The 24,810-nt window shown below is 43.8% G+C and overlaps 1 protein-coding gene across 2 annotated transcripts in view; it reads right to left on the minus strand.

Annotated features, from left to right (window-relative positions):
• Window positions 1-447: 447 nt before the first annotated feature.
• The window catches only part of LOC135522352 (pleckstrin homology-like domain family B member 3), a 29,754-nt gene continuing 5,391 nt past the window's right edge, over window positions 448-24,810 (minus strand). For both annotated transcript variants that reach the window (XM_064948514.1, XM_064948513.1), the window contains exons 2-15: window positions 16,756-16,904; window positions 16,405-16,515; window positions 16,031-16,156; window positions 15,565-15,693; window positions 14,098-14,280; window positions 12,909-13,019; window positions 11,335-11,436; window positions 9,565-9,652; window positions 8,524-8,689; window positions 8,068-8,155; window positions 6,641-6,790; window positions 6,117-6,324; window positions 1,972-2,057; window positions 448-1,801 (exon numbers count right to left, since the gene is read on the minus strand). In XM_064948514.1, the coding sequence (XP_064804586.1) occupies window positions 1,667-1,801; window positions 1,972-2,057; window positions 6,117-6,324; window positions 6,641-6,790; window positions 8,068-8,155; window positions 8,524-8,689; window positions 9,565-9,652; window positions 11,335-11,436; window positions 12,909-13,019; window positions 14,098-14,280; window positions 15,565-15,693; window positions 16,031-16,156; window positions 16,405-16,515; window positions 16,756-16,902 (1,830 nt within the window). In that variant the 5' untranslated portion in view covers window positions 16,903-16,904 and the 3' untranslated portion in view covers window positions 448-1,666. The remainder of the gene's footprint in view (window positions 1,802-1,971; window positions 2,058-6,116; window positions 6,325-6,640; window positions 6,791-8,067; window positions 8,156-8,523; window positions 8,690-9,564; window positions 9,653-11,334; window positions 11,437-12,908; window positions 13,020-14,097; window positions 14,281-15,564; window positions 15,694-16,030; window positions 16,157-16,404; window positions 16,516-16,755; window positions 16,905-24,810) is intronic.

The raw sequence follows: 24,810 nt of genomic DNA on the forward strand, positions 1-24,810 counted from the left end.
CTCTGAGACCTTTATCTATACGGTGTACGGCTGAGACATGGAAATACATTTTGAGGTCATGGTCATTGTAATTCAACAAATAATACATTCTCCTCTCTTCATGTTACAACTGCTGGGGGCAAGAGAAACATGGTTCTTATTCAATCCCCATCAATTTGAAACGGTCAATACCATAATTAATATATCTGATTGTGGGTGCCAGTTGAGATAGCTCGATAGCTGTCTGGCAGAAAAGTAAAAATAGAAGCATGATTAAAAAGTCGATTTCAGGAAGACATTGAAGCAACGGGAATCAGAAGGGAAGGTTGTTTTCACCGAGTCAACAAAAGTGTATGAATGACCTTTAATGATAATAAAAAAGAATAATAGTAATAATACATATTTATAAGTATATAGTATTTCTGTGTTGATAGTAATAGAAAAAACAATCCATTTGAGATCGGAATGCTCGGTCAGTGTTTTTATTGACTCTGAACAGCCCTTTTGACAGATGAAAAATATACATATATTCAACATATATATTAATGTACAGGTTATTGCCAAAATAATGGAAAGACTTGAGTTAATGAGGAATACAAAGTATATTGAATGCAGATGCTTCCACACAGGTGTTGTTCCTGAGTTATTGAAACAATTGATATCCCATCATGCTTAGGGTCATGTATAAAAATGCTGGGCAGGCCATTTACTTTGGCTATTATTTTGTCCCACATGGCTATGCCACCATAGGGTGACAATGGCCCCATCCACAGGGCACGAGTGGTCACTGAATGATTTGATGAGCATTAACACTATGTAAAGCCATGGCCAACTCAGTCACCAGATCTCAAGCCAATTGAACACTTATAAGAGATTCTGGAGCGGTGCCTGAGACAGCATTTTCCACCACCATCAACAAGACACAAAAGTATGGAATTTCTTATGGAAGAATGGTGTCGCATCCACCCAATAGAATTCGAGACCCTTGTAGAATCCACATGAAGGTGCATTGAAGCTGTTCTTTCTCGGGCCAATTAAGACACACTATGCTGGTGTTTCCTTTATTTTGGCGGCTACCTGTATATTTCAATGGAAGCTGTAGTACTTCAATACTTCAATCTGGCCACAAGAGGGAGCTCAAACACAGCTGATAGAGAGACACCAACCATTAAATCCTGATTTGAGACTAATAAAAAACATCATAGGTTTGTCTGTCAGTATATCACGGTTGGCACTGACTCTAAGATGTCCAATGGTTGCTCCAGCTTGCACATCCACGTCTTTATATTCCCATGGTCTTGTTCCTCCTCCATCCTCTCAACATCTCTTGTTCCACACAGAGCCTGTAACAGTCTGCCACTCAGTCCCATGCCATCAAAGCTCCTAAGAAACTATCCAGAATCAAATGTCAGTTCCTTCAGGAAGCGCTTTCTTGAACATTATGTTCTGCTCATTACTCCTCACCTCCACATAACCACTCATATGAGGTAAAGTTCAGGCATCAAAATGGCTGCCTAGCTGGGTCCTACACGCATTGTAGGGTGGAGGTTGAAGATTGCAGTTTTCCCCACACAATGTAAACTGCTGAAACTGTAGCCAGGTTACCCAAGTCAGCCAGGTGAATGGAGGTTCAGCCCAAGGGGTAGGTCAGACAGACACAGGTAAGGGGACAGGTGTAAAGTCAAAGTCAGTAGCGGCTGTGCTCATCTGTTGCTGTGACAATGACGTCCATCCAGATCCTCATGGCCTCGGCGCTGGGCGCCACCAGGAAGAAGAGGCGCTCGTACGTCTTCACACAGAACGTAAGGCTGGGCCGCGGAGACTGAGAGAGAGAGAGAGAGAGAGATGAATGGTGAGAGAGAGAGCAATAATTCTTGGGATTTGGTTCAAGCATTAAGTGCATGAATGGATAATCTCTTTATCAGTTGTGGTGATATCATGGGCACATTGTTCCCTCTCTATGGTGATAAAATACTGTATATGAGGACTCACTGAAGTGGCTGTGCGCAGGTGGTCATAGTAGACTTCCTCTATAGCCTGGAAGTAGATCACCCCCTTCAGCTTCCTCTCATCACAGTCTGAAGGTAAACAATAGTCAATTAGAGAGAGAACGAGAGAAATAAAGAGAGTGACAGACACAAATCACATAGGCATTTAGTAGGGCTGTGGTGGTCATTACATTTTGTCAGCCGGTTATTGTCATGCAAAAGCCTGCCAGTCTCATGGTAATTGACCGGCAATTAACATAAACACATTTAGTATCTCCAGGCCTCCACGCATACAACCTGCGTACAAACTTGCTGATACACACCTTGGAACATCTACATTTTTTAAAAGTAGAATAAATCAATTGAATATTCACAAATACAACAAATCCATTATTTATTTTTAGGCAGGTCTAAAGAAACATTATGATATGAAGAAAGTGTATTTCGGAGGAACAGAATATGATTTGGCCTACTGCATGTTATCTGGCTATGCTCAATGCCATAGGTCAGGGATACTCAACTCTGACCCTACGAGGTCCGGAGCCTGCTGCTTTTCTGTTCTACCTGATCATTAATTGCACACACCTGGTGTCCCAGGTCTAAATCAATCCCCTAATTTGTCCCTGAGCGTAAAAGTGATAATTTAAAACAGGTCCTATATTATGCTAGATTCAGAGTTATTGATACAAACCTTAGAATTTCTTAGAAATCAAAACATATATGGGCTGCATGCCAGGGGCTCAACTTTCACTGGGGACGTCCACCCCCAGTTTTGGAATGTGATACAAAACTAGGCAACGTTGTGCTTTAGGACCATGCGGACGCCTCCGAGCAGTCGGTTAGGCTGTTTGGAGTGTTTATCTGACTTAACTTTTTTTGAATAATTATATCCCTCCCACTTCTAAAACCAAAGTTGCGCCCCTGCATGATGCGACCATAGGCTATTCATGATTTAAGAAAGTATTTTAAAAAAGGCTTGCATTTCTGTTACTTGCCTCAGGCTGCACAGCTGTTCTCTCATCAAACTATTCCTGCCCATTAAACTATTCTTAATTTAGTCTTGTCTTTACTAATATGTAAAATTAGTTTTAATTTAGAATGCCCGTTATCAAATTGGCAGGAACAGGGGCAGGGGAAAAACAAGTCATCTGTATGCTCTCGAATAGCGAATGGAGGCAGAGTGCTTTTCCACCGGTCCGTTTTTCATTGATGACAGGTAGCTACTTCAGTTATATAGTGGAGCATATGCTTAATATGAGCAGCTGAGAAATAAATATAAGGAAGCTTTATTTCACTCCTTTTCCGGAGCATGCTCTAGCTGCGCCACAGGTGATATTCCGCCCAAATTGTTTATGCCATGAGCTCGCTAACCCTGTTACTGCAGCTACCCATTGCTTAATTTGGAAAACCAAGTGAAATATTTGCGGGAAAATGGATAGTTCACAAAGAAACATATTTCATTAAACTGTTGACAGCCCATCTGCCTGCTCGAGAAAGGAATAAAGGAGAGAGGAGGAGATGGAAATGCATGGTAGTGAGATATTCTGTATAGCTAAAGGTAATGTGCCACCCAATTAATTCCCTATTACTAGGCTATTCAAAATCACCCTGCATAATCAATTTACCGACTGCATTTACCGACTGCATCGTTCTCTCCCAGACTCGTTGATAGACATTTTGGAACATAGCATAAGGTCCATCCACTATGCATACTAATACAATTCACACTCAAAGGCGATTGATTACTCAAATTTGTATAGGCTCGACCAATTATTTTATTTTATGTTTTTCTTCCATGAATAATAAGCGGTAAGTACTGTATATCTGCACAATAATAATTTTTATTTTAAAAGAAATTGGGCTTGGGTTCATATGCCTATGTGTATGCAATCCCGTTATGCCCTCAGATGAACCATAATTCAAGCAAAGAGTCTATACAGGATTAAGATTGAATCCTACTACACCGGCCCTGACGCTCATCGGATGTGGCAGGGCTGGGAAACTATTACAGACTACAAAGGGAAACCCAGCTACCCAGTGACACAAGAAACACCGAACCATGCATGAGAGCACCAGCTGTTCTGGACGACTGTGTGATAATGCTTTTGGGGGCCGTTGTGAGCAAGACCTTTTAAACAGGTCAATATTCACAAAGCCGCAGGGCCAGATGGATTACCTGGACATGTACTCAGAGCAAGCGTGGACCAACTGGCAAGTGTCTTCACTGACATTTTCAACCTCTCCCTGACATAGTCTGTAATACCTACATGTTTCAAGCAGACCACCATAGTCCCTGTGCCCAAGGAAGAGAAGATAACCTGCCTAAATTATTACCACCCCATAGCACTCACGTCGGTAAACATGAAGTGCTTTGAAAGGCTGGTCATGGCTCACATCAACAGCATCCTCCCGGATACCCTAGACCCACTCCAATTCGCATACCTCCCCAACAGATCCACAGATGATGCAATCTCAATCACACTCCACACTTCCCTTTCCCACCTGGACAAAAGGAACACCTATGTGAGAATGCTGTTCATTGACTGCAGCTCAGCGTTCAACACCATACTGTCCACAAAGCTCATCATTAAGGACCCTGGGACTAAACACGTCCCTCTGCAACTGGATCCTGGGCTTCCTGACGGGCTGCCCCCAGGTGGTAAGGTTAGGCAACAACACGTCTGCTACACTGATACTCCACACTGGGGAAACTCAGTGTTCTGGCAGTGTGGTGCCAGAACAACAACCTCTCCCTCAATGTGAGCAAGACAAATGAGCTGATTGTGGACTACAGGAAAAGGCGGGCCGAACAGGGCCCCATTAACGTCGACAGGGCTGTAGTGGTGCCGGTCGAGAGGTTCAAAGTTCTTTGGTGTCCACATCACCAATGAACTATCATGGTCCAAACACACCAAGACAGTCATGAAGAGGGCACAACAACACCTTTTCCCCCTCAAGAGACTGAAAAGATTTGGCATGGGTCCCCAGATCCTCAAAATGTTCTACAGTTGCACCATCGAGAGCATCCTGACAGGTTGCATCACTGCCTGGTATTTCAACTGCTCGGCATCTGACCGCAAGGCACTACAGAGGGTAGTGCCTTTACGGCCCAGTACATCACTGGGGTCAAGTTCCTGCCATCCAGGACCTATATACTAGGCGGTGTCAGAAAAAAGCTCCAAAAATTGTCAAAGACTTCAGTCACCCAACTCATAGACCTTTTTCTCTGCTACCGTTACGGCAAGCGGTACCGGAGCACCAAAGTCTAGGACAAAAGGCTCCTTAACAGCTTCAACCCCCAAGCCATAAGACTTCTGTACAATTAACGAAATGGCCACCAGATTATTTACATTTGTTTTTTACACTGCTGCTACTCGCTGTTTATTATCTATGCATAGTCACTTTACCCCTACCTACATTTACAAATTACCTCAACTTACCTGTGCCCCTGCACATTGACTCGGTACAGGTACCCCCAGTATATAGCCTTGTTATTGTTATTTTATTGTGTTACTTTTTATAATTTTTTACTTTATTTTATTTGGTAAATATTTTATTAACTCTTTCTTGAACTGCATTGTTTGTTAAGGGCTTGTAAGTAACCATTTCACGGTAAGGACTACACATGTTGTATTCGGTGCATGTGACAAATAAAGTTGTTTTGATTTTGATGCATAAGCTATAATATGCCTACGGGTGTTTTTAAAATATCATCACCTTAGAAAGCTGTCCATTAGGCTTTGAAACAACATCTACAATAACCATGTTTTACAATCAGTTTCAACCTGCTGTTGAACTTCTTTCTTCAAATTGATCCTCAGAGTGAGGTAAGGTTTTAAAAGCACGATACTGTTTTGATGAAAAGTGTTTGATGTGATTTGCATTGATGTCAGAGTGGTTAGAGGGATAACAGAGCCCTGAATACCAGGCCATTAGGAACTGATGATCATTAGCAAGTTGGGTACTATCTAAGCATGTCCAGAGTGCATAACAAGAGATTAACTCAACTTCACATGGAAATTTACAGCGGCCATGACTCAAGACTGCCGGTGAGGCGGTAATAGGGTCACCACAACAGCCCTAGCATTTAGGCTTATACATACCAATACCCACCACACCCACACAGTCTCTCTCTCCCAGCCCCCTCACCTGTGTAGTAGGCTAGCCGCCTGTGGTCCATATCGAAGAGGAACCACCTCCTCCTCCAGGTCTTGACCCGCCCCCCTCGCTTGGTCAAGAAGCCGGCACAGCGGCGAGGGGACATACGCAGGCCCATGCACCCCGCCACCCCGTGACCCAGCGACTCCACGTGGGCACGCAGGTCAAAGTTCGCAGAGAGGAAAAGAGGTAGGGAGCACTGAGAAAGAAAAAAAAGTATAATGTATATTGTTTCATTATAAATATGCAAAATTAAACGGATCAACGTTACAAGGTTAGTGAGAAGGAGACAGACAGAAAGACAGATTGAGAGCAATAAACAGGGAGAAAGGAGAGGTTGGAGAAAGGATGTATAGCACTATAGAGAAGACAGACAGACAGACAGACAGACAGACAGACAGGCGGACAGACGGACAGATGGACAGATGGACAGACAGACAGACAGACAGACAGACAGACAGACGGACAGACGGACAGACGGACGGACAGACGGACGGACAGACGGACGGACGTACCTCAAGGGAGTTGGGGACTGGACTGGTGGTTTTTGGCTGCTCCTCTGGGTCTGGGACCGGCCTGGTCTGGGACTCTACTGGTTCTGCTGCTCCTCGGCCATCCAGCTCTCTCTGCCTCTTCTCCTCCACTATCACCTGCCTCCTTTCCTCCTGGATCAACACACATGCTCTATCTCAATCATCCACTTGTATCCTATCTCCTCGTGTCCTTATTAATCATATTGCCTCCCTTCGTAGAGGTGCCTCCCTTCAAAGACCTTTTTCAATTCGTTTTTCATTTTTTAGAAAGATGCATACTTTTATTGAAAACAGGGGGGTTAAGATTAAGTACAATATCTGGGCTGAGGCATATACACTCCCCTACGTATTTATTTGGACAGTGAAGCTAAAAGTTCATTTGGCTCGATACGCCCAGCATTTTGGACTTGAGATGACATTTTTTTATATGAGGCATCAGTACAGAAGGTCACCTTTTACTTGAGGGTATTTTCATACATATGTTTTACCGTTTAGAAATGAAAGCACTTTATGCACATACCCCCATTTCAAGGTGTCATGAGTATTTAGACAAATTCACTTAAAAGGTTAGCATGTTTTGGGGGCATGATCCGTGTGCATCTGTAACTTTCTCATTCATTATTATTCTCGATTCATTCGTGATTAACCGTAATCATGGTAGCATCCACATGAATGTAGGAGTGTTCAGAAATCTATTCTATTCTTATTTCCAATAAAAGTGACACCAAAATGACACAATACATGATTTACTATTCATTTCTATCGGGCACAACATAATCTGAAACACAACCAAAACAAACAGCAAATGCATCCAACAAGTTTGTAGAGTCGCACGCTTGATGTAATAATTGAGTGCTAGGAATATGGGACCAAATACTAAACTTTTGACTACATTTAATACACTATAAGTGAAATTGTCATGACACCTTCAAAATGGGGGCACTAGACACATTCATTGCATTCATTTATAAACGGTAAAACAGATATGCATGAAAATACCCTAAAATAAAAGGTGAAATTCTGTACTGACGCCTCATATAAAACAAGTTTTAGCTTCACTGTCCAAATGAATACATTGGGGAGTGTATTTGCTCGGTGTTGGAGACACAGTAATGATGCCATAGTTCGGTTTTGTTTGTTTTCTATGAAGTGTTCTTCCATTTCACAGTCTGTTTTCTTCTGGTGGTCATGTTGATTATCTATGGTAATCAGTCAGTTGTCACACAACAGGGTTGTGTTCATTAAGCAACAAGCAGAAGAAAACCGACTGAAACAGGGAGGGACTACCTGAATTAATCGTCCAGTAACGTTTTTAAACGTTTTGTTACAGTGTGCCCTAATGAATATGACCCGGCATGTCTAAAGCTGTGTGTCTCTGGTGATTAGGGATGTTAGTGGTGGTGACTCACCCTCTCTTTGAGAAGCCTCTCTCTCTCTGCCTTGGCCTCCTTCAGTCTCCTCTCAATCTCAACCAGGTTTAACAGTCCCAGACTCGGGCTGGAGGGAGAAGGAAAAATACATAAATATCATCAGAGTTATTGGCATTATTGTCGTCAGGGATGCAGACACAGATGTACAAACATACAGAAACGTGCACTCACGCCCACACCAAGTGAGAGCAGCGTTTATATTTCACTCACACACACCTAGCAAACTCACCTGGCCAGTCTATCACACTCCACATCACATCAACTACATCTCCACTCTGACCCAATCACCCAATCAATCTTCCACAGACAACTCATCACATTCCCTCTCCTCCTGACAGCCAATCAGATACCTCCTCTTATTCACTCACAATAGAATCACACTAACGTGTTCCTTTAAACTTTGTGTGACTTTAGACATTTTTTCCCTCCACTGACCTGGCAGCACGGGAGCTACTAGCACTGTTACAGGGGGTGAGGAGACCACTGCCATTGCTGGGCCCAGGTCTGTGCCCGTTGCTGTGCCCATTGCTGTGCCGGTGGGAGGGGAGGGGGGAAGTGAAGCGCTCTGGGCTCGGACTGTCAGGAATCATTCTCACCAGCCCTGTGAAAGAGATAGAGAGAGAGAGGCACAGAGAGAGAGAGAGTAGAGACAGATAGAGAGAGAGAGAGAGAGAGAGAGAGATAGACACAGAGAGAGAGAGAGTAGAGACAGATAGATAGAGAGAGAGAGAGAGAGAGACAGATAGAGAGAGTGAGAGCGCGAGAGAGAGAGAGAGAGAGAGATAGAGAGAGAGATAGAAAGAGAAAGAGGAAGGGACACAAAAACAGCACACATAGCACTTATTATATTATATAAGAGACATGGTAAGGAGAGAACGAGAAAGGGGGAGAGAATGGAGAGAGCAGAGGAGAAAAAATAGAGGGGGAGAATTGGATGACTGGTTAGTTAGAGAGAGAGCCTGGAAATGGGATTTAGGCAACATTGGAGCAAACAAACTGAACAGAATTTCTAAAGAACAGCCATAGACTAGTAGCCCCACTGGCTCATCCAGTTCATACAGCTATATCCTGCTCACGGCATGGTAATAACACACAGCTACATCTGACACGTCTTAGCAGACACTGAAAAGGCAGAGAGAGAGAGAAAGAGATGGAGAAAGAGAGAGAAGCAGAGGGAGAGAGAGACGCAGAGAAAGAGATGGCGAAAGAGAGAGAAGCAGAGAGAGAGACGCAGAGAAAGAGATGGAGAAAGAGAGAAGCATAGAGAGAGACAGTGAGATAGAGAGAGAGAGAGTAGGAGAGAGAGAGAGAGAGAGAGAGAGAGAGAGAGAGAGAGAGAGAGATGGGGTGGAACTAAACAAATACACAGACAAAGACAGAGGATCAAAGAGAAAGAGAAAGCAAAAATGTAAAAATGCTCTGAGGTAAAGCAAATGAAAAAAATGAATTCATAATTAAACACCAATAATAGGTCACCTTGCGCCGAGACCGGCCTATCGGCGAACTTATTGTTGCGGTGCGAGCTCCGTCTCCGGGGTAAACTGGCGGATTCTTTGGCTTGTTCCTGAAGTTAGGGAATAACACTGTGAGTTTGTGTTTCAGTACATTACTGGGAGAAAAACAACAAGTGAATCAAATCAGTGTTTATGTACAGTGGCAAGAAAAAGTATGTGAACCCTTTGGAATTACCTGGATTTCTGCATAAATTTGTCATAAAATTTGGTCTGATCTTCATCATAATCAGAGCAATAGACAAACACAGTCTGCTTAAACTAATAACACAAATTATTGTATTTTTCTTGTCCATATTGAATACATAATTTAAACATTGACACTGTAGGCTGGAAAAAGTATGTGAACCCCTAGGCTAATTACTTTCCAAAAGCTAATTGGAGTCAGGAGTCAGCTAACCTGGAGTCCAATCAATGAGATGAGATTGAATATGTTGGCTAGAGCTGCCCTGCCCTATAAAAAAAACTCACTCACAAAATGTTTGTTTGCTATTCACAAGAAGCATTGCCTGATGTGAACCATGCATAAAAAAAGAGATCTCAGAAAACCTAATATTAGAAATTGTTGACTGCAAAGGGTTACAAAAGTATCTCTAAAAGCCTTGATGTTCATCAGTCTACAAATTGTCTACAAATGGAGAAAGTTCAGCACTGTTGCTACTCTCCCTAGGAGTGGCCGTCCTGCAAAGATGACTGCAAGAGCACAGTGCAGAATGTTGAATGAGGTTAAGAAGAATCCTAGAGTGTCAGCTAAAGACTTACAGAAAACTCTGGAACATGCTAACATCTCTGTTGATGAGTCTACGACACGTAAAACACTAAACTTAAATGGTGTTCATGGGAAGAAGACACTGCAGTCCAAACAAAACATTGCTGCACGTCTGAAGTTCGCAAAAGAGCACCTGGATGTTCCACAGTGCTTCTGTAAAAATATTCTGTGGACAGATTAAACTAAAATTGAGTTGTTTGGAAGGAACATGTGTGGAGAGAAAAAGGCACAGCACACCAACATCAAAACCTCATCCCAACTGTAAAGTATGGTGGAGGGAGCATCATGGTTTGGGGCTGCTTTGCTACCTCAAGGCCTGGACAGCTTGCTATCATCGACGGAAAAATGTATTCCCAAGTTTATCTTGACATTTTGCAGGAGAATGAAAGGCTATCTGTCCGCCAATTGAAGGAAGTAAATCAACAACAGAATGGCTTCAACAGAAGAAAATACTCCTTCTGGAGTGGCCCAGTCAGAGTCCTGACCTCAACCCGATTTAAAATGCTGTGGCATGACCTCGAGAGCGGTTCACACCATACATCCTAAGAATATTGCTGAACTGAAACAGCTTTGTAAAGATGAATGGTCCAAAATTTATCCTGACCGTTGTGCAGATCTGATCCGCAACTACAGAAAATGTCTGTTTGAGTTTATTACTGCCAAAGGAGGGTCAACCAGTTATTAAATCCAAGGGTTCACATACTTTTCCCACCCTGCACTGTGAATGTTTACACGGTGTGTTCAATAAAGACATGAAAACGTATAATTGTTTGTGTGTTACTCGTTTAAGCAGACTGTGATTGTCTATTGTTGTGACTTAGATGAAGATCAGATCAAATTTGATTACCATCTTATGCAGAAATCCAGGTAATTCCAAAGGGTTCACATACTTTTTCTTGCCACTGTATGTGTCACATACAAGTGGCAAACATGATCCGTGTCAATAGTAACGGCCCGGCAACACACCTGAGGTGATTTGTGAATGGTCAGCGGCGAGAGTGACATCGTGCAAGGGACCGAGCTGGGGATGTTGGACCAATCAGCGAGTGGCTTCTTCTCTTTCAAGACCTGATAAGAGATGGGAGTATGACCATTATATAACCGGTTATGGCATAAACTCAGCCATGAAGAGGACAATGAAAAAGAGACATGTGAATGTTGTTGTTATAATGACCTAGACATGTCAGTTAGGTTGGCCAGACCGTCAGTCATCAGACCTGGATGACCACACGACACACTAAGACGGTTGTGTCAACATTTAGCCATGGCACATCATGAAATGACATAGTGGGAGTGTAACAAGTAGCAAAATACATTCTGCAACTCACTGAGAATGGAAAATGAATGCCAGCTCTCAGGATCTCCCTCTCACTATATCTCGCTTTCCCTCCTTCCCTCCCACCCCTTCTCCCTGACTCACAGACACATGAGCAATTCAGAAGCGGCATGCATTCTCCGTTAACCCGTCTCAGTCTCTCTCTCCTGTCTGGAAGAACAATGAAATCAAATTCTCTCTTCCAAAAACAGGTCCATGTCTTCTCATTAGTGACTCCTACCCATATGACTACCCTAGCATGTCATACAAAGTCATATTGCATTCAGACGCAGTTGTACAGAAACACACTGTCTGTCCCTCCTTTCTTCCCCCATCTGCCACTCCCTCCCTCACTCCCTCTCTCGTCCTAGTATTAACTGACACACTTAGCCTGTATTAAATCCCATTTCTGATTAACCCAATCTACAGACACTTGAAGCATGCATATTTGATTTGTGGTGTCTCTCAGCTTACCGGGTGTTGTTGCGACGTTTTTAAGTTCTCTCAGCTTGTCTTCTCTCATTCCTTCTTTCTCTCCCTCATAGTCACCCTCCCCTGTTCTGCTTTTCTCTTCCCTGTTTCTTCCCTCCCTCCCTCCCTCCAGTCATGCCTCTCTCTCGCTCACTCTCTATGCTTAGTTGTGCTCTTCCCTGTCTCTAACTAGTCTCCTCCCCCTTTTCAACTTGCCCTGTTATAATACTAATCAAAGGCATGTCATTGGTTCAACAACAAACCATATCACTGTTCAAGCAGGGAGTTGACAAATCATACACTTTGGCACTTCGGACAACCATTATGAATATTGAATAAAAACACTGGCAACAATGGACATTCTTATCTAGCTTCCAAGCACTTCATTTAAATGTTACATTTTAGTCATTTAGCAGATGCAGTTTGAACATTCATTTCAAGATAGCTCGGTGGTACAACCACATATAACAGGCATAGAAAGTACATTTTTCCTCAATAACGTAGCTATCAGTAGATCAGTAGGTGACATGACAGAACTTGGGAAGGTTGAAAACTAGGCGGGCTGCAGTGTTCTGGATAAGTTGCAGGGGTTTGACGGCACAAGCGGGACTTCAGACACTTCATTTAATGTATCATATTGATCATACTTGGGCCACCGGGAATATAAGACATAATAATTTCCCTGATAAATAATAAATAAATAAAGTTAAAGTTCTGACATTTGCTGGTCATCAGTCTCTGTTCTCCTTATTACCCTTTGAGTGGGGTGGAGCAACTCTTTCCTCTCCTTCCTCAAGGCATTCATCCCTCTCTCCTTCTCTCTCTCCATCTCCTTCAACTGCTTCTCAAGCTGCTGGACTCGCTCCTGAAGAAAGCAATGAATAAAGAAAAGAAATCGACAAATGAAACGTCAGGAACTTAATATTAAACACCGGGTCATTCTGTCTCCTGTCATTCCTGTACTGTGTGTTCAGTGGCATGTTAGACAGAGGATGTTGTTGTTAGTATTATAGAGTTGTCGTGTTAAATATGCGCAGTACCTTATCTGTTATGTCTCATGTCTTATGTTAATCTAGGTATGTTCAATGGCACACCTTCCAGCACCCATTTGAGTTATGAGAGGAGATGCGGGACGAATAACAGAGGAGAGGAGTGAGAGATGGCAAGGAAGAAAGATTTAGTGATGTCAACTCAGCACAGTTCATATGTCAGAGAGGAGGAGATAGAGACAGAGAGAGAGACCGAGAGAGAGAGAGGTATAGAGATGAGCTGTCAACCCAAGCAAGGCCACAGTGCAGCTGAGTCAACTCTCTCCCACTCTCTCCTCCCCTCTTTCCATCACTATCACTTGTTTCATCTCTCTTTCTCTATTCTCCCACTTTTCCACCTCATCACATGATATCCTAAGTTTATCCTCTTTCTTCTCTCTCCTCACGATACAATCCTTCCTTTTATCCTTCATCCCCTCCCCACCACTATCACCATTCCCCTTTACCTTCCCTCTCCATTCTCTACTTTTAGTCCCTCTCCTCTCCTCCAATTCCTCTATTGACCAGCTCTCCCTTCATCTATACATCTTTCTCCACTTTCCCTCCCTCCCTCCCTCCCTCCCTCCCTCAGGTGCTTCTGATGCAATTGCCTAACTTGTTTGTGCAGTCATGTGACAGTGGAGGGTGATGCCGTAGAGTGTGAGGAGAAGGGAGAGTTCACGCTCATGTCTCTGTTTGAGAAGAGGAGGATGAGGGGATGGGGGTTACTTGCGAACAGCCATTTCCAAACAGAGAGTGACTACCATTGGGGGCACAGAGTGGGGGGAGAGGAAGAGGGCATTTAGAGAGAGTCTGTGGTGGGGGATACGCTTCAAACCAAACCAGTAGAACCTGCTTGTAGATGTGAGATTCTCTGAAATGTTGTTGTCTTCTTATTTGACAACCCTCGCTTACCTGCGCTGAGTTGACAGCATGCTTTTGGCATGAGATCTCCTTCTCCTTCTCTTCGTCATTCCCTCTCTCCTTCCCTTCTATCTTTCCTTCGCTCTCCTCCTCCTCTAGTCCGGCCTCGCACTCCAGGACACGGAATTCCCATTCCTCAAACACCCGGCAGGCTGCATCCACCATCTCTTTCTCCTGGGAGAGAGAGAGAGAGAGGGACGGAGGGAAAGAGAGATGGAACGGAGGGAAAGAGAGATGGAACAGAGAGAGAGAGAAAGAGATTGGGATGGAGGGAGAGAGAGAGACGGAGGGAAAAAGAGAGTGTGATGGAGGGATGCAGAGAGAGAGAGAGAAAGTGATGAAAGAAAGATGCAGAAGGAGAGGAATAGACAGAAAATGGAAGAAATCTGTCGATTAGTACAGAAAGAGCCTGTGGCTTAGAATACTAAAACAAAAAACAACTGGTTAGACCACTCCATTCAAGAACATTAATTAAACACAGACCATAAACCCTAAGTCCTAGGTCTCTAGCTTGTGTCCCAAAGGCCACCCTATTCTCTATTTCGTACACTACCTTTGACCAGGACCGATAGGGCTCTTGTTAAAAGTACTGCACTATATTGGGAATAGGGTGCCATGTGGGACACATCCTCTGTCATCAGAATGACACGCCATTGTCAGTGTCACTGCCAAAATGCACAATGAACCCTTTGTCTGCCTGCCTGCATGTCTGTCTCAGACACCTCAATGACACTTTGACCTATCAGGTATGAAGAGGTACTACAAAGATAACTAGTACCGCCGACAAGAAAGAACATACAGTTACTGAAGTCAAATAGAACGGAACTATGTCTTTGTGTCCCTGAGGCAAGCTTAGCTAGCGATCGTGTCCCAAGGCAGTAAGTCGTGAATGTGGCTAGGGTTATGTTCTATGGCGCTGTTGTTTGTTACGCTGTATCCTCGTCTTCATGTACTCTTTCCTCTTCTTTCCCCTTGGGTTCTCATGCAATCCTTTATAACCATGACCAGGGAGATTTGAATTGGAACACATGATGTTAAATGGGTTCCCAACCAGAGGCAGTGTGAGACCATGCTGTCACTGGCACCTGAATTCAACTGTATATGAGGCTAGAGCAAAAGCTAGCTCTCCACTGCACAAAGTTGACTTCACTTCAGGTCTCGGGGCAGGTGATGTCACTCTGCCAGGCTAGGCTACCTGTGAACTACCCCTACTACATCTAGCCAGACAAACAGGAAGAAGATGCAGTGCATTCTCTTTTACACACAGTCTCGTGGCAAGGCATAAAACCATATCATATTCATAAGGTGCCAAACGGAAGAAAACGGACTGAAACAGTTAGGGACAACCTGGACTTAAGAAGCGCTCTTTTTCTTTTCTTTTGCAAAATGTTTTAAAACATTGCGTGCCTTAATGAATACCAACCCAGTCAGTGGACTGTTCCTGGATCAGTAAATCACCTGTTGTAGTTGGGCCAGTAGGTGCTCTCTCTGGCCCTCTGGCTGACTGGGGATCAGTGTCTCCTTCTCCTCCAACCTACTCCTCAGCTCCTCAACCCGGGCCCTCTCCACCTCCAGACTGGCTCGCTCCTACAGAGAGAGAGAAAAGAGGAGGATGAGGGATGAGAGAGAGGGAACAGTCATCCCTTTATATAAAGATCCATCTGTTTGTCAGATCATTCCACTGTCACAAAGCTTAGGCCTATAGTGTAAAGTGTCACATGGAGTGACTCAGTGTCTACCTCACTGATATATAGCTACTCATGTTCAGGCCATATCACTCTCGAGTCCCACACCATGAGATTCAAACATACCGCCTGAAGACAGGAAGCTTTGGATGGTATTGAATGGAGCTCTGTCTGTGTACCGCTAACTGTCCGTCAGTCTGTCTGTCTGCATGGCTCCTTGTGTGTACAGTACTACTGACCTTCTGTCTGTGTGTCTCCTTGTGCCTGCCTTCCTCCTGCAGTGTCTGTAGATCCAGAGTGTGTCTGCGCAGCTCATTCCTCTCCTCATGCAGCTCCCCTTCCAACAGGGCTATCTCCAACTGCAGCTGGAGTGGCAGACAGGAGAGAGAGAGAGCGAGAGAGCGAGAGAGAGGTTAATCCCACAAAGAATAATGCAGAATGTGCCTTTGAAGGAGACATTAGAAAAAAGGAGTTGGTTTGAAATTGAACAGATCCAGAATCAGACTTCATCAGGTACATTTACTGAACAGCCACCACTCTTCATAAAAATTGTTTGACATGAGACACAATCAGGGTTTAACTTGGTTCATTCATTAATCCATCGGTGTCTCACCTCTATCTTTAGCTCCTCCCTCTGCTGGTCGATCTCTGTGATTCGCTGTTGCAGCATGGAGGGCAATAGTAGGATCCTCGGTGACCGCGCCTCCAAACGTTTGGCTGGAGACTGAGAGGTAGAGAAGAGAAGAAGAGACACACAAAATATCTAAAAGTCCTTCCGATGGCTCAGTTGGTTAGAGTGCGAGGACAGCGGCGCCAAAGTTACTGGTTCAATGCCAGCATGGACACATACACTAATGTATATGTTGAGTTGCTTTGGATAGCAGGGTCTGACTCTGACCACATTACCAGAATAAACAACCAACCACTGTCGATGCAAGTTAACGTGAGACCCACTCCTCCTTACCCTCTCACTCTCTGTGCTGCTGCTCTCGGTGTCTGACTCCACCCCTGAAGAGGCGGGGCTTTGCCCTCCAGCCAATCGGGTGACCCACGGCGGCCGCAAGCCCTGCTCCCATCGGCTCCTCGGGGTGTCTATATTGTGAAGGTGCATTTCTGTAGGATAGAAGGGATGATGGGAGGTACATGACTTGATGGAATAGGGTTAGTGCTATCTGGGATCCTTGGACGTCCTTAACCTTGACCAGTACCCCTAACCCTTACCTTGCCCATTTTAAATGTCAACTTCAACAGGGTTCCTGGGTGTATTGAATTATAGTGGTAATTCAATACACCGCATGGTTAAGAGCTGAAGGAACCAGGTGACAGTTCACAGAAGTGATACTACACCATGAGCAGTGTCAGCAGCACTAAGCACTTTAAAGCAGAATATCCCCCTGACTTCCAGAAAAGATGTAACAGTTGATGCAGAAAACACCCAGGAAAAAGCGATAGTGAAAGAGAGGAGAGAACACAGGATGTGAGAAGGTGGTTTGGGATTGTATTTCAGGACTGCTAGCACAAGGCTTTTGCTGAATGGACAGAGGGTACTGTACAGTAAACAATGCCTATTCACGTCCCAGCTTTTTGAAGTGCATTGTGGGGAAGCATGGCACACAAATTTGAGTCAGTGCAATGATGTGGTCTTACAATAACCATACACAGATCTACATAGAAACAAGGGGATTAACCTTAGATGTACTATTCACTGTACATAGTACTATACACTGCTCCCACACAACACAAAGCCACATTATGAACGATATGCATCACTGGTGAGGTCTTAGACGGAGAAATCTCAGCGATTACTAGGTCATTTAATGTCTTTATGTCACTTGCTCATACGAGTGTAATCAGTAGTAAAATAGCAGCAAATATGTAACGACCAAGCAAACCAAGTGCACACACTCACACACACACACACTCACATGCATGCATGCATGCACATGCATGCACACACACACACACACACACACACACACACACACACACACACACACGTGGGAAAACAGTCTGGATTCCCGTTGTCCAAAACTTTCCCACCCTCTCCTTTTTCCCTCTCTACTCCTCTCACTCCGTCTCCCTGAACTCCTCTCTTCTCTCTCCCTTTCTCGCTCCTCTCCTCCTGCTCTCTCTCTCTCTCCCTGCACAGGCCTTATTAGGCGATGGGGCCTGGGGGAGTGGTGGCATGGAGATAAATATACAACTCTGATATGAGTGAGGGCTTCCCAACACAGACTGGCACACTGACACAGAGACAGACAGAGGAGGGAGAGAGAGGGGGCCAGAGAGTGGAGGAGGAGAGGAGACAAGTGGGGGTGGGGGGGGGGGGGGGGTAGGGGAGGAAGTGGGTTCTAAAATGTCAGAGGCCAGTGTCATATTTCCAGTGAGGAGATGGAAAACAGTCAGTGTGTGGCATATAACTACATAGCGCTGTACGCAGGACATACAATACTATGTTGCATATGTATATACTGTGTTTTTAAATGTGTGTGTGTGTGTGTGTGTGTGTGTGTGTGTGTGTGTGTGTGTGTGTGTGTGTGTGTGTGTGTGTGTGTGTGTGTGTGTGTGTGTGTGTGTGTGTGTGTGTGTGTGTGTGTGTGTGTGTGTGTGTGTGTGTGTGTGTGTGTGTGTGTGTGTGTGTGTGTGTGTGTGTGTGTGTGTATGCATACATACATATCTGACCTAGAAATACCGTATGCCAAATTCCATATGGTGAAGTTATTAGTTACTATTACTTCCATTCCATAAATGTAAATATTACATGTAATGGACACCACATGGAGGTCATGCTTTGGGAAGAGGGCAAAATTAGAGTGAATGCTGGTGAGGAGAAATCTTTGTTTAAACCAAGACTGACTCACATCCATATGACCCAAACGGACGTTTGCATTATCCGGTTGAGATACACTATCAACAGTAAGAGAGACTGTAGTGTTGGAGAGAGAGTCATGCAGGAGTAAAGTCCATTCTGTCATGTCAACACAGATGCTATTCAGAAGCAACAAAACAAAGGCTAAACAAACAAACCAGGGTTGAGTCTGTAATGGCACCCTATTGCCTACTTTTGACCAGGGCCCATGGACAACAATACAGAGAAAAGAGAGGACGGGAGGGAGGGAGGGAACACAAAGAGACTAACTTAAAAGGATGAAAAAGAAAGTGAGTAGAAAGGGACATAATTAAGGGGAAAGGGCAAAGGTATAATAGAGAGGAAGATTAAACATTTTTGTGTTAATGTGCTGAAAATAGGTATTGATTCCAGAGGAGTGGCAGGAGAGATGAGAGAGTGGAAGAAACCGAGGCAGTCCCAAGGAGTGAGTGTAAGTGTGAGTGTGAGTGTGAGTGTGAGTGTGTGTGTGTGTGTTAAAGCTGTGCGATCCAGTTGCGCTAAATTTCCTGAACTTGTGCGATACCAATAAAAAGATTGATAAGTTTATAACATTAATGTGCACCAGTTTTTTGTATTACGCTTTAAACTACTACTACTAGTTTGATGGTTGTAGCATCATGTGTCCCATTAACTATCACCCATATTAACTAAATGTATTTCATTTCAAACTTCTCTAGTATAGGCTACTTATCGCAATGAACAATATCAGCATGGTCGGTATGGTCGTGTCGATCATTTTCAGTTCATGGCCCCAGCTCTAGTCTGTGTTATTCAACTACTGTCCTATCTGGAGGTGACACAATGCGTAACCCTCAAGTCCGAGGTCTGAAGACTCACTCACTCAATCTCTCACACTGTAGTGCTAATCTTTCCCCTCCACTCAGCAATAACCAGCAACAGTTGAAGCATCATACCCCTAGTACACACACAAGAACACACATGCCCTCTCAACAGTGATCGATCATACACGAACAGAAGCAAGGATTCCACAATAATTCGATTCCACAATCCTTACTACCGACACACAAACACACAGAAAGAGAGCGAGGGAACAAAAGAACCCAATTGAGGTTCATTCATACTTGTCCCTCCTCCCTCTCACTGCAGTTGGTAATATGCAATCATATCTAAAGAAGTGGAAGCCTGTTCACTCTTGACCCACCTGTGTTAACAGGATTACAGGACTGTGATTCAAATCAATTCAATCAACTGTATTCATCCCTGAGGGGCAATTATTGCTAGCAGCCATAGGATACTGATTGATTGGTGTGTGTGTGTGTGTGTGTGTGTGTGTGTGTGTGTGTGTGTGTGTGTGTGTGTGTGTGTGTGTGTGTGTGTGTGTGTGTGTGTGTGTGTGTGTGTGTGTTAATGTTGTTGAGTGTGTGTGTGAGCTAATGTTCTTTTGACCTTTGACTTGAGGTCAGGTTTGGATCCTGTTAAACCTCAGCTGACGGAATCATCATCAACCCCCTTTCTGGGTGACAACGCTCATGTGTCGGCCTATCAGCCTTATCTATCTGAAGTGGACAGGCTGCAGCCACAGTCATAGATATACAGTTCAACAAACTCTGTTTGATCATTTGATGGTGGCCATTTTGTCTTGTGTTGGAATGTTCATGGAAGATGTTCATGTTCATGGAGAATCATTTGACCAACTCAGTGACAGCAGAATACAGCAGTACTCCTACAATTAGGGACGCACGATACATCGGTGAACATATTGGAATCGGACGATATTAGCTAAAAATGCCAACATCAGTATCGGCCCGATGTCTAGTTTAACCAAGATAATGGTATTCATTGCCCTTAACAATTAACCATTCACTGTCGTGGGTGATGTTGGCTTTCGCGACTGGTGAGCACTGGTACACACTAACGTTACCAAGTGCACTATTGTTCAGATGTTGCCCTACTGGAGTTACACAGTAATAGCGTCACTGCTTTTAGCTTCACGACATACTATGGAGTTCTGTTTGGGTCTTTGCGTGTCAAAAAAAATACATGTCAAATAACATTATTTCACGCGTTAAATAAGCTTTTAATTTGACACGTCAAATAACACAGTTCTATTATAGAATGTTGTGTGTTCTGAATTTTCACGTGCAAGCCAAGCGCCACCACTACTATCAGTAGCACTGTCAAAGCTGTACAAAAAATTAATTGAGCAATTATGACTTTGATTATTCAGTTACATTTTTGAATGAACCTTTATTTAACTAGGCAAATCAGCTAAGAACAAATTCTTATTTCCAATGACAGCCTAGGAACAGTGGGTTAACTGCCTTGCTCAGGGGGAGAATGACAGATTTTTACCTTGTCAGCTCAGGGATTCGCTCTAGCAACCTTTTGGTCACTGGCCCAACGCTCGAACCACTAGGCTACCTGCCATTTAAGCAATAGACAGCAACATCTTAACAGGTAATTAAATGACACAAATTTCACACGAATTTAACAACAACTTGCAGGCATTGGGTTCAGAACAACAATGACACAAAAACACTAAGACAGGAAGAGCATGTGCCTGTCTCTCACAGAGTCACACTGACTGTGACCATAGTTCTCCAATATAATTGTATGGAGAAATTACAAAGAAAAAGTAGGCTAAGCACTGTGTAGCCTATTCAGAACCATACGTACATTCACAATCAAAACAAGTGACAATAGCTAGGCTATGTACAGTGGCTTGCGAAAGTATTCACCCCTTGACATTTTTCCTATTTTGTTGCCTTACAACCTGGAATTAAAATGGATTTGGGGGAGGGGGGGGTTGCATCATTTGATTTACACAAGCTGCCTGCCTACCAATTTGGAGATGCAAAATAAATAAAAAAGTGAAACAAACAAGAAATAAGACAAAAAAACTGGAAAACTTGAGCGTTCATAACTATTCACCCCCCCAAAGTCAATACTTTGTAGAGCCACCTTTTGCAGCAATTACAGCTGCAAGTCTCTTTGGGTATGTCTCTATACGCTTGGCACATCTAGCCACTGGGATTTTTGCCCATTCTTCATGGCAAAACTGTTCCAGCTCCTTCAAGTTGGATGGGTTCAACTGGGGTACAGCAATCTTTAAGTCATCCCACATATTCTCAATAGGATTGAAGTCTGGGCTTTGAATAGGCCATTCCAAGACATTTAAATGTTTCCCGTTAAACCACTTGAGTTTGGCTTTAGCAGTATGCTTAGGGTCATTGTCCTGCTGGAAGGTGAACCTCCGACCCAGTCTCAAATCTATGGAAGCTTGAAACAGGTTTCTCTCAAGAATTTCCCTATATTTAGCGCTATCCATCATTCCTTCAATTCTGAGCAGTTTCCCAATCCCGGATGATGAAAAACATCCCCACAGCATGATGCTGCCACCAACATGCTTCACTGTTGGGATGGTGTTCTCGAGGTGATGAGAGGTGTTGGGTTTGCGCCAGACATAGCGTTTTCCTTGATGGGAAAAAAGCTCAGTTTTAGTCTCATCTGACCAGAGAACCTTCTTCCATATGTTTGGGGAGTCTCCCACATGCCTTTTGGCAAACACCACACGTTTGCTTATTTATTTCTATAAGCAGTGGCTTTTCTCTGGTCACTCTTCTGTAAAGCTCAGCTCTGTGGAGTGTACAGCTTAAAGTGGTCCTATGGACCAGATACTCCAATCTCCGCTGTGGAGCTTTGCAGCTCCTTTATGGTTATCTTTGGTCTCTTTGTTGCCTCTATGATTAATGCCCTCCTTGCATGGTCTGTGAGTTATGGTGGGCGACCATCTCTTGGCAGGTTGGTTGTGGTGCCATATTCTTTCCATATTTTAATAATGGTGCTCCATAGGATGTTTAACGTTTCTGATCTTTTTTATAACCCAACCCTGATCTGTACTTCTCCACAACTTTGTCCCTGACCTGTTTGGAGAGCTCATTGGTCTTCATAGTGCCGCTTGATTGGTGGTGCCCCTTGCTTGGTGGTGTTGCAGACTCTGGGGCCTTTCAGAACAGGTGTACATATACTGAGATCATGTGACAGATTTTATTTAACTAATTATGTGACTTCTGGAGGTAATTGGTTGCACCAGATCTTATTTAGGGGCTTCATAACAAAGGGGGTGAATACATATGCACGCACCACTTTTCTGTTTTGTAAATTTTTTGAAACAAGTTATTTTTTTCACTTCACCAATTTGGACTATTTTATGTATGTCCATTACATGAAATCCAAATAAAAATCTAATTAAATTACAGGTTGTAATGCAACAAAATAGGAAAAACACCAAAGGGAGTGAATAATTTTGCAAGACACTGTAGCGCGACAAACTTAGGAAACAAAATACTTAAGTATGGCATACCGTATGCGTGCCTGAACGCAGAGGGTTTGTTTTCACTATGCGTTCAAAGCAAGGGCATCAGGGAAAAATGTTACACACACAACACATGAACACAACTATCCTGCTAGGGGTTCAATTAAACATTCAATTAAAGGTACAGTCCACACTCTCACTGTCCCTGGTGGCCAGACCAAGTATAAACACAAACAAACAAAACCTTTTACACCAATAAGTATAAGTATATTATTTGTACATGTTTAGTCATATTTGTCTTACTCTTAGTTTTTTAAGAAGGGTACACTAGCAAACACACACTCCACAGTCTTCCAGGGAATTTCAGGGTGAAAATGAAATGTATGGACTGTGCCTTTAACCTTTGTCTGGCTGATATTGAGCAAAAGCTGCTGTCACCTGAGAAACATAAAACCAAAGTGGTGAGCACTTTGCTGCACTATCCTCAAGAAAGGCATCACGTGTTACAATGTTACATCCATAACCCACCAGCAGTTCAAGTAGCTAAAGTGTATCTCTTCCTTGAGTCCAGGAGACTTACAAAATGAAACTTACTGTCATCCGTGTATGCCATTCTGCATATTGAGGGACAAGTATGTAATCAACATAGTGATTATGATGAATTGTGCTCCATTCAAACCGACTAGTCTGTCGGCCTCACAATGGGCTAGCCCAGAATGTCAATAGCGGTCAATTGTAGCAATGAAGTACATTTACATCAGTAACAATAAAGGGTATTTCCATAGACTACAGTTACTGTATTGCTCAGGTCTCTAGTACTCTCCAGAGGATTACAGCGGAACTATCCAACCCCCACCGGACCTGTTAGCCATGAGCACATTGTGACATCTGACAGATCAGATGCCCTGGAATACCTAGGACGCGTCCTAGACTTGGTGCTCCGGTACCGCTTAACGTGCATGTGGTAACAGAGAGAACAGTCTATGACTAGGGTGGCTGGAGTCTTTGACAATGTTATAGAAGCCCTGGATGGCAGGAAGCTTGGCCTCTGTGATCTACTGGGACGTATGCACTACACTATGTAGTGACTTGCGGTCGGAGGCAGAGCAGTTGCCATACCAGGCAGTGATGCAACCAGTCAGAATACTCACAATGGTGCAGCTGTAGAACCTTTTGAGGATCTGAGGACCCATGCCAATTTTTTCAGTCTCCTGAAGGGGAATAGGTTTTGTCGTGCCCTCTTCACGACTGTCATGGTGTGCTTGGACCATGTTAGTTTGTTGGTGATGTGGATGCCAAGGAACTTGAAGCTCTCAACCTGCTCCACTACAGCCCTGTCGATGAGAAAGGGCATGTAATCTGTCCTCCTTTCCTGTAGTCCACAATCATCTCCTTTGTCTTGATCACGTTGAGGGAGAGATTGTTGTCCTTGCAGCACAAGGTCAGGTCTCTGACCTCCTCCCTACTGGCTGTCTCGTCATTGATCAAGTCTACCACTGTTGTGTCAACGGCAAACTTAATGATGGTGTTGGAGTTGTGCCTGGCCTTGCAGTTATGAGTGAACAGGGAGTACAGGAGGGGACTGAGCACGTACCCCTGAGGGGCCCCCGTGTTGAAGATCAGCGTGGCGGATGTGTTGTTACTTACCCTTACCACCTGGGCCGTTAGCTTAGTGATGAGCTTTTAGGGAACTATGATGTTGAACCCTGAGCTGTAGTCAATGAATAGTATTCTCACATAGGTGTTCCTTTTGTCCAGGTGTGAAAGGGCAGTGTGGAGTGTAATAGAGATTGCATCATCTGTAGATCTGTTGGGGCGGTATGCAAATTGGAGTGGGTCTCGGGTTTCTGGGA

The sequence above is a fragment of the Oncorhynchus masou genome, chromosome 30 (assembly GCF_036934945.1).
Source record: "Oncorhynchus masou masou isolate Uvic2021 chromosome 30, UVic_Omas_1.1, whole genome shotgun sequence".
In the NCBI taxonomy this organism is placed as follows: Eukaryota; Metazoa; Chordata; class Actinopteri; order Salmoniformes; family Salmonidae; genus Oncorhynchus; species Oncorhynchus masou.